The sequence below is a fragment of the Benincasa hispida genome, chromosome 9, assembly GCF_009727055.1.
Source record: "Benincasa hispida cultivar B227 chromosome 9, ASM972705v1, whole genome shotgun sequence".
NCBI lineage: Eukaryota > Viridiplantae > Streptophyta > Magnoliopsida > Cucurbitales > Cucurbitaceae > Benincasa > Benincasa hispida.
Genome location: NC_052357.1, coordinates 10,865,836 through 10,876,298, shown reverse-complemented (window position 1 = coordinate 10,876,298; position 10,463 = coordinate 10,865,836). Strand labels below are relative to the sequence as shown.

Sequence of the window (10,463 nt, the reverse complement as noted above, 5' to 3'; positions counted from 1 at the left end):
CTATTTTCAAATATAAGAAAACGAACCAACTTATTTATAAATATAGTAAAATATCATTGTCTACAGTGATAGATAATGATAGACATCTATCAGTATTTATCACTAATATTGATAGATGTCTATTAATATCTATCACTATCTACTACTAATAAAAAGTGACATTTTGCTATATTTAAAAATATTTACAATAGTTTTGTCATTTAAAATAATTGTCAATTTTCCTTTAAAATTTACTTTTATTTTAAAGAATACTAACCTACTCTTCTTTTTGTTTTTTTTTTTGGTATTTAGCTAAGTTTTTTTTTTTAATAAAAGGACAAAAAAAATTAAAATGATCCATTGTTATCCAATAGGGTCCAAATGTTCTTCAAATATTCATGAATCTAAAAGCAAGTGGCTTTTTCATACTGTTTGGAGAAAGGAGTCATTTGAAAATATTTTGTCTTATCTACTTCTGTGCTTTATAAGTATGTATAAAAAATAATATATATATATATATATATATATATATAATGAAAAATGAGAATAAAAATGTGATGTAGAAAGAAAGAAGTGTTTTTAAGGAGTTAGTTCCTTCTCCCTTAGCCATACCTTCACATGGGCTCCCATGTTATCCAAATATACATAGCCACCACAAGCACATGGCTTTTACCCTTCTTCCCCTTTGGGATCCACATGTTCTCCATAGACACAATCCAAATCTTTCTCTCTTAAAAAATATCTATAAATTAAATGTAGGTTCTTTAAATACCTACTTTCATTTGGGTATTTTCAATGTTTATTACCCTTTTTTTTGTCTTTTTATATGGGTGTTGAAGATTGTCTCATACAAGATCTAAAAATCATGAACGAGTCCAAGTCCAAAGAAATTGAGAGATGACATATGGAAACACGGATCGTAAGAAGAAAAGTTAGAACTTCAAGTTTCAAGATTACCAAACCGAATCGAAGGAAATAACCTAGTTGTGCTCGGCCTAGCACTCTACAACCTTTAAGATAGTAATAGTAATCTTCTTTACATTGTCAGCATTACACAACCCACAAACAAGTGTCAGAAGAAGTGCATTATTAATAGTTACATTCGACAACCCCCAAGGAGAAGAAGTAAACTCCTCCAACTTTATTGATCTCTATGTTTAGTAGAGTTATGTACTCCTTGTAGTAATTTAAGCATCAGAGTCGTCAGGTCAACACTATACTAGTGCACTCTCATGTAGGTCGATTAAGAGAAAGAGATCAAATTAGAGAAGTGGGCCGATAGACAAGCCATGAAGGGCCACAATGATGACAAACACATGTGAGTTTCCTGCTCCAATAATATCTTTAAATATAGATTTTCGTTCTTCATTTTTTTATCACAATCTCTACACAATGCTCGACTCCAATCATTTTCTTGACATAACAAATTTGTTGTTTATAGAATGTTGTTTCAATTTTGCAAATAAAGATCAAAATAGTCATTTTTTAAGAGTATATGAATTAGTCAAAACATATACCTTAGAAACAAATTGAAATGAACTAAAGTTAAAAATAAAAGATTAATTATACATTTTGAAAGTATAAAGATAAAAATGAAATAAAACCCTAAAAATATATATAGAAAATACCAAAATTTATCAAGAATAATGTACAAGTCAAGGTAAGAGAATTGTAGCTTAAGAATTATAGGGTTCAATGATGAATGCAATATTTATTAAAGATGGAGAAATGGAAGCATATATTTAGCCAAATTAGTATAACCCCTAAACTTGCCCCTACCTTATCCTACCCTATAATTTAATATTCCTAGGAATTGGTCTATATATTGCTTTTGTTTGTGAAAAGAATAGAAAACTATTGTGAAGTGAAGCTTTTGGTATATTGTGCTTGAGAAGTTTATACCTTTCTTAATATGTATATAAAAAGTTTGAGCCTAATTGTGTGCAACTTGAGAATAAATATAAATCCAACAACTGCCATAAATAACACAAATGAATGTTCTTAGGACAAATATAATATAGTTTGTGGAGTAGAAGTTAGTTGATTTGTATTACCTATGTGAGTATGGTTCAATCATTAAAATTTGAAATTGTAATTCTTCTCTTGAATATACACAATCCACACATGTTTAAAAAGTTTTCATAGGGATGACTTTGAACCTATAATTTCTTACTATATACTTCCATTTTTTGGTTGCTTACCTGTGCATTTTTAAATTATAAAGGACGTTTGGGATAAGGAGTGGTTATTGTAGTTCTAGATTACTATAGTTGGGTTATAATAGTTTGTATTTGAAAGATAGATTATTTTAGATTCGGTTATAATAGTATGTGTTAAAGAACGTCTTGAAATTCAGGCGCAAATGATATAACTAGCGAATACGTTTCTCCTCATGTCTACATATTTTATTGTCTAAGAGGAATTACGCTTACTTATTTTTTAGTAGAGATGTCTTCCTACAGGGACAAAGATTCTCCGATTAGGCAGGGAGTGGAGGAAAAAATTCCCCATGAGCTAAAGGAGGATGAGGGCGGGGAATATCTGCCCCCGCCCTATCCCCTATCACCGCCTCGATTAGCTTCTATATGTTTATTTAGTATAGTTATCTAATGTTATATTATTATTATTATTATTATTATTATTATTATTATATAAATATTACATTTAAATTTCAAATTTGATTATTTATTAGAAAGGAAATAAATATGTTTAAATTGAATATTTAAATTTAGATTATATATTTGAATAATTTGATTTATATTTATTTCTTTCTACTAAAAAAGTTAATTAGTTTTTTTAGGGCAAACTTTGAGTAATTTATCTTTAAATTCAAAATGTCATATAAAACTAACCATAATAAACAATTTAGTAATAAAGTTAATTATTTAATTAAATTTTACTCACATTAGTGATTTAAATTAATTGGATTTTTAAAAAAAAAAAATAAGGGAAAAAATTCCGCGGGGAACCCGATCCCCATGGAAAATTTCACGGGATAGGGAATGAAATAGGGAGCGGAGATGAGGATGGGGAATGGCATCCCGGCTCCGCCCCGTCCCATGGACATCTCTATTTTTTAATACATATTTGAGATGTAAACTATTTTAGTCTGAGAAAAAAATAGTAAACACTGTAGCCAAGAATAAAAAAAAATGATGAATGTACAATAGTAAAAAGTGTAGCAAATATTAACTACCGTAGCAAATATAAGTTTTGAAATAATAATGATTGTAGCTAATTAGAAACTTCAAAATAATATTTATTATAGTAAGGGGTGGTTATTGTAGTCTTAGGATAGTTTGTGTCCAAATGCCTCTAATAAGAAATTCAAAATAATCTTTGTTTTATTTGTTTTCCTTATAAAAGGTACCAAACAAGGTGTAAAGAGATTTCAATTAATTGATGGTATTGTTTGGATTAATTAGAGAAAAAAATGTTTTTCTAAAAAGTCATTTTTATTTAATCTTTTTTTATTAAAATAAATTTTGCAAGTGTTTCAAAAGTTCAAACACTTCAATTTTTTATAAAGTTGTTAATTTTCAAAATTAAATACTCGAAAAAGTTAAAAATACACCTTGAAATTTATAAGTTAATTTTTTCTTTTTTAAGATTAAATTTTCACGTATCAAGAAAATGAAGATTTGAATTTGAATTTTATATATTCTAATATAATTTGTTGTACCTGATATGAATATAATTTTAATCTAATAATCAAACTTTTAAAATTTTAATTTTTCAATATAAAGTTATAGTTATGAAAGTGGGATGACAACTATCAACTACTGGAAAATGTTTCTAATACCTTCATTGAACGTTGTAATTTTTATTCATATAAATTAATCAATTGTTTTTTTTAGTACAAAATAAGGAGAGGAGATTTGAACCACATATCTCGTGGTCACTGATACGTTCATATGTCAATATAGTTATACTCATTTTAACTTAATTAGATTCATATATTAACCTAATATTCATGTTAATTATTGTACATATGCAATATTTTAGAGTAAAATTTTACAACTTATATAGATACACATATATACATACATAAATAAATAGTTTTAATTTGTTAGGTTAAATTACAAGTTTAGTCCATGTATCTAATATATCTCTAAATTTCATTTTTTTTTTCGTAATAGATCTTTGAAATATCACAAATTTTCGAATTTAATTGATCTATTAGATGAGAATTTAAATTTTATATCTAATAAAACTTTACGTTTTTAATTTTGGGTTTAATAGAACCATAATTTTTATGAAATTTGAAAACTCATAGACTAAATTTAAATTTTGACCTATTGTGGGTTCTTTTTCTTTTGACAAAGAGTACGTATGTTATTAATAACTAGGTGGTTCTAATGGTTTGATTTTAGGGATAGTAATTAAGTGTATAGTAACATTTAAAAAAAAAAAAAACTATTATAATAAAGTCTATTAGTGATAGACTATGCAATAAACTCTTATTAGTGATACAAATATGATCTATCACAGATAGCCTCTGAAAATTAGATTTAAATTTTAAAATATTTATAATTTTTTTTGTGTTGTGCTATATTTAGCAATACTTTAGTGTGTGCTATATTTGCAATGCCCTCGTAACTCATTTGTGTTTTGAATTTGGGTCTAGCCAACTAGTAAAAGGCCCATTAACTTCAGCCTAAGACAGAGTTCGCTTTGCGATCATTGCGAAATTACTATAAAGTACCATTTGAAAAGATGACACTGTAAAAGGAAAAGACGACACAGTAAAAATGAAAGAATACTAAGACACCAAAACATTTTTAGTGCCGATCATTTTTCCCCTTTTTCCCTTTCATAAAAGTACATACTTTCAATTTCTCAAAAAAATAAAAATAAATAGATACCTTTAGACTTGGTCATATTCCGTTAATTTTCATTTAAACTTTCAATTTAATCAAATTTATTCTATGGTTTAGTATTTAGCACTCTAGACTTTGAATGCAGTGACATAGGTTCATCGCTTGATAGGACCTTCTTTTCTAATTTTTAATTTTTTTAAAAGGTGTTTTAATTGAATGTATTAATTTATATCTTCCATTTAATTTATCCTGTTCACTCATTAAATTCAACCTAATTTCAACAATATTAAGTTTTACACAAATTAACACTCGAAGAACTTTGTCAAGTTTGAGAGAATTTAACAAAAGTTTATCAATTTTATAAACTATGTATGTTTTATATGCTTGAATAAACTCTTAACCAGCTTCAAATGAAAGCTCATTAGAGAATAAAAATGGTAACACTTTCAAATTGGAGGTTAAGATTGTAATTACTTTTCTAAGTTACAATTGGATAAAATTGAAAATTCAAAGTAAACATTGAAACAATTTGACAAATTTAGAAGACATGTTGATTTAAAATTTGTCACATAAATTCATTGAGTCTATAGATCATGAAATTGAAATTGAAATTTCATTATTATTTTGTTTCTTTTCTACTTGGCAATGGTGAACAATAATAACTTCATATCATATGAAGTAGTGAAATATAGGCTTGTCTATCAAGTTTGAGGAGTTGAAGTTGAAGCTCATAAACAAAATCTTTTTTTTTCCCCTTTTTTTTCTTACAGCTGCTAAAGATTGCAAGAGTAGCTGCCGCCTCCCAAGAACATATTTTTCATTTGTAAATCTTCAAAAGACAGCATCTGATCAAGATAAAACAGAGTTACATAAATGGCAATAAAGGGGGGGGGGGGGGGGGGGGGGGGGGAAGAAGGGAAAAAAAAAAAAAAAAAAAAAAAGTAAACTGTCTTGTAACACCAAAATCTGCATCTCGATGACACGAAATGGAACCTTTTTTCTTTCGACCCGTGTATTATGTGACTGAACTAAGCAATGAATTCAGTTTACTCCGATCATTCAGCGGGTTGATGAAGGCACTTTTGGATGCAGAGGTTCTGTAATTCTTAGAGATCCTCCAAGCTCTACAGGTACAAGAGGGATGAGAGAATGCAAAACATCGGTAACTAATGGTCGATAACTCGGTTCTGATTGTACACATAAAACAGCTACAGCAGCAACCTGTTTGAATTTAGTAGCGGCTAAGCATGGCTTGAAAAAAGCATCAACAGATTGAACAAGAATAAAGAAATGAACAAACTTGGTATAAGTGCTTCAAATCCATCGTGTCCCTTATAACAGGATCGACAATTTTTGGTAGCTTTGATCTGTCACTGAGCTGTGGGATTGCCTACATTTGGTTGGATGAGATTCATCAAGAAGCTGATTACAATTGATATACGAGAAAAAAACTGGTTGGGAAAGAAAAATATAACATACCCATGAAACTAGAGATTGGGATTGAGTAGGTCCCATCTTCTCGACGGGCTTTTTCCCGGTCAGAAGCTCTAAAAGAACGACTCCAAACGCATAGACGTCGCTTTTATCTGTTAGTTTACCTGGAAAATAGTGGCCATGGACATGGTTTTCATGTCAGAAAATTGATACTCAAAACGAATAACAAACTTTCAAGTTCTTATGGTGGCAACATCAAAATTTCAGAGGATTTGCATACCGTCTAAAAGGTATTCTGGGGCGACATAACCTAAAGTTCCCGAGAGCTTTATGTTTTTATTTTGAGATCCCAAGTTTACAGTAAGGCCAAAGTCAGAGAGCTGAAGCAAGGAAACTGATTGAGTGAGAAACCTTCTCAAAGTTTTAGCTACGAACTAAATTGGGAAATTCAACTGGTTGTGTGAAGATCATACCTTGGCATTAAAGTCTGAATCTAGAAGGATATTCGACGATTTCAGATCCCGATGAACAACAGGAGGATTTCGATGCTCATGAAGATATTCCAAACCTCTGATAATGTAAGCAGTGGTGATTCTTCTACATTGAATGTTGATACAGAAAAAGAAGAGCAAGAGCAATCTAAAGTGAATGATGGATTTACCTTGCAACATCAACAGCAATCTTCATCCGGATATGCCAAGTTAAAGCCGATCCATGAGATGGTCCTAAGAGATGAAACAATAAGTGTGGAATGATAAGTCGATTGTGTTCAAAATTCTCGGCCCTTGACACGTCATATTTTCATTCACACCAGAAAAGGAATGAAAGAAAAGAGAATCATACCGTGCAATTGAGACTCCAAAGATCCATTTTGCATCATCTCATAAACGAGGAACCGTGTCTCGCCATGAATGCAGTGCCCCAAGAGTTTGATTACATTTTGATGTCGTATTTTACACAACCAGTTCACCTCATTCTGCCAAATTATAAATAAAGCACTTCAAGAAGAAATTCACAAACATGAACACAAAAAGCAAGGAAGTAATAGACATTTGATCGATTAACCTCGAATTCTCTTTCAGCGTCCGGTCCTCCATTTTCTATTCTCTTCACAGCTGCCAGCAATTTATCATTGAAGCAAGCTTTGTAAACATGTCCCGTACCGCCTTCACCCAAAATATTGCTTTTGCTAAAGTTATCAGTTGCTGCTTCCAACAGTTTATAATCGATGGTGGAAACCGAACCTTTAAAGTTAGCCAACCTCAAAGAGTTAAATCTCGATATGATGGGATTTAGCGCCGTCCCTTTCGAAGCCTCTTTGAATCATCGACAAAGAGAAAACAAGATTATAAGTTGGTGTACATTCATACTGATTAGAAAGCAACAAAAGAGTTCAATCAAACTAATAGGAAAGGAAAGTACCCAAATTCTTTTGACATTTTCCATCATCAATGTTCGACGTTTTTCGACGATATATCCAAAAACACAAAAGGAACAGCAGTATAACTCCAAGAAGAGTGGAAGAAATAATCAATGCTATAAGAATTCTCTTGTTCAAATCTTGGTGGTGAACTACTTTAACCTCTGCAACTCCTGTATGTTAACAAAATGAGCTTGAACAACACAAATATAAAGCTACAATGAACACAACACACCAAAACGGGGCAAACAATTGGACATTAAAATGCAGTATTTTAAAGACATTAGGGACCAGCAATAAACAAAAAGTGTTAAAAATCTCTTCACTATATTGTCCATATACATAAACTGTCCTATAATTTTTTGACCTTTTCTTCTTGTTCCCATTTTGAAATTGAAAACTCATAGACCTTTCACCTTATGCCCCATGAATAACACAAGTAATTTTCACCCCCCACCCCCACCCCCTTCCCCACATAAAGAGAGAAACATTCTAGTTAGTAGCATTTCAAATTTCAAATTTCAAACAGAACACAAAGCAAAACTCAAATCCCTTCAAAACACAGCTGAGGAAATTGATGAAATCAAAGAAACATGCAGCACAGAAACAAAGGGAAGAACAGAAGAGAAGAGGAGAGGAGAAAAACCTGGGGATTGAGCTTCCATTTTGGCAACAATGAGAGAGATGGGTTGTGTGTGAGAAGCAAAAACAGTGGTAGAACTAGAAATTGAAAACCCAGCAAGGAGTGGTCTGGCATCAATTATTGGGAAGAAGGGATAGAAAACCCACATGGGAAGTAAAATACCAAGAAGATTCATAGCAAAACCTCCTAATCTCTCTCCCATTTGAACACTCTCTTCCCTTCTTCACTCTGTCCACACAACAGACAAAGAACTGCTTCAGCCAAACCAAGAAAGCACTTTTTTTTCTTTATATTTTTAGGTTTCAAAACTTTCAAGCAGTTGTGGAAAAAGGGTAAAAATTTTGAAATGGACATGGAGGAAGGGACCTTGCTAAATATGTGGGGTTGTGGAGAGTGGACAAAACTTGACAGGGCTAAGTTTTTTTTTTTTCCCCTTTTTTCCAGCAAAATTGAAAAATAAAAACACATACTTTATCCACATTTCAAAATATTAATCAGATTTTTAGGTGAAAATTGTAATTTGGAACCGATGTGACAGTGTTCAAATCTTAATTTTTGTTTTGGGTCATCATAATACTATTTCAAGTTTTAACCTTTCTTCAATTTTCGAATATATTTTTTACTTTAATGATAATTTTGATACGTTTGTGATAAAATTGCTAACTTTCGAAGAAAAAAAAATGTAGCGGGGGTATTTTTGTAATTTAACATTAAAAAATATTAGATTTGATTGGTTAATTTGCTTTTACTGCTCATTGGGCCACCCCATGATTTTGAAAATTTCAATAAAATGGTTTAAATTGCTTTGTTCTTTCTTTCTTTCTTTCTTTTTATACCTTATGGAAAGTTCGAATTCGTTATTAATCAAATTTAGTATTCCTATTTGCCCTTTTAATTTTGCCTTGAAAATGGATAAAGTTAACACCTTTATTTTTAAATCAACATCATCATTATTTCTTATGCGTAAGATCTTTTATTGTTCATGATCTTATTACATTTTTAAATTGTTTTAATTATTAATGATTTCGAAGAAATTTTAAAAAAAAACTCACAGATAAAAAAAATATCAAATTATTTATAAAAATAGTAAAAAAACAGCATCTATCAATGATAGAAATTGATATAGGTTTATCACTAGTAGAGGTGGATAAAAGTCTATCGATGATAGAAACTAATAGAAATCTAAAATGATTAAATTTTTTTATTTTATGTAAATAATTGTTTTTATTTTTTTATTTTGGAAAATTTCCAAAAAAATAAATAGTAAATAAATGCTATTTGTCTATCGTTTTAATATAATTACAAAAACATACTCTAATTCTCATTAAAACAATGTCTCTTTGTTCATTACTTTTTTTCCTTTAAAAAATAGGACTTTATAAATAAATAAATACATAATATTTTGCTAATCATGGGTACAAATTAAGAAAAATGATACATAAATAATACTTTACCTTTTTTTTTTTTTTTTGAGAAATTAAAATCAAATTATAATTAGTAATATAGCTTTATTTTTGGGGCAAATAATAATTAAGTGGAACCTACAATGGCATTAATGTCTGTTGATGAGAAATGAGATAATATGTTGCTTTTACTTGTGACATCTCACAATTCTCATGTGATCATTGTCTATTAAAATCACAATCCATGGTCCAAAATAATACCTTCAAAAAGCCATTTTTTTAGGTTCAAAAAGAAATTTACTTTTTCTTTCTCCTTTTTAATTTTTTTTCAAAAGTATATTTGAAGTCATTGCAAATCATTATGAAAAAAGTGAAATTTCATTGGTAACTCCTATAAAAATTCCATTTTGATATTTTAACTTTAAATTTTTTTAAAAGTAATTATTTTAGTCTCTCTTTTTTTTTTTTATGTAATTGTTTAACAGAGGAAAAATATGACTTTAATTATGTATTAACATGATATCGCACATACTTGAGCCACACAAAGCTGCATATTGAGTATTATCATATTATGTGGATAATATTAAGTGATAAAATAATAGTAATGATTAAATTATTTAAGTAGAACATATATTAAATTAGATATTTTGGAAGTTTAAGACTAACATAATTTCTTTTTAAAATGACTAGAGAACTAACATAAGTAATTTGAAGAGTTTAAATATGAAAATAAAATCTAAAACAATGCTGTCTATTTTCCTTCA

General features: G+C 29.6%; 1 protein-coding gene across 2 annotated transcripts; it reads right to left on the bottom strand.

Annotated features, from left to right (window-relative positions):
- Positions 1-5,390: 5,390 nt before the first annotated feature.
- On the bottom strand, positions 5,391-8,636 carry LOC120085274 (probable receptor-like protein kinase At1g80640). 2 transcript variants are annotated; one of them, XR_005483858.1, is made up of 11 exons: positions 8,300-8,636; positions 7,656-7,826; positions 7,299-7,549; positions 7,077-7,209; positions 6,895-6,958; positions 6,707-6,803; positions 6,514-6,613; positions 6,279-6,397; positions 6,100-6,189; positions 5,793-6,020; positions 5,391-5,644 (listed from the first exon to the last, which is right to left on the bottom strand). XR_005483858.1 is itself a non-coding variant. In XM_039041184.1 (10 exons), exons 1-10 carry the CDS (start codon positions 8,496-8,498, stop codon positions 5,859-5,861), a joined length of 1,386 nt encoding a protein of 461 aa, XP_038897112.1. In that variant the 5' UTR covers positions 8,499-8,636; the 3' UTR covers positions 5,690-5,858. The 2 variants fall into 2 exon arrangements, 1 of the variants encoding a protein (XP_038897112.1); XM_039041184.1 differs by lacking the exon at positions 5,391-5,644 and having other exon boundaries at positions 5,690-6,020.
- Between the last annotated feature and the right edge of the window lie 1,827 nt (positions 8,637-10,463).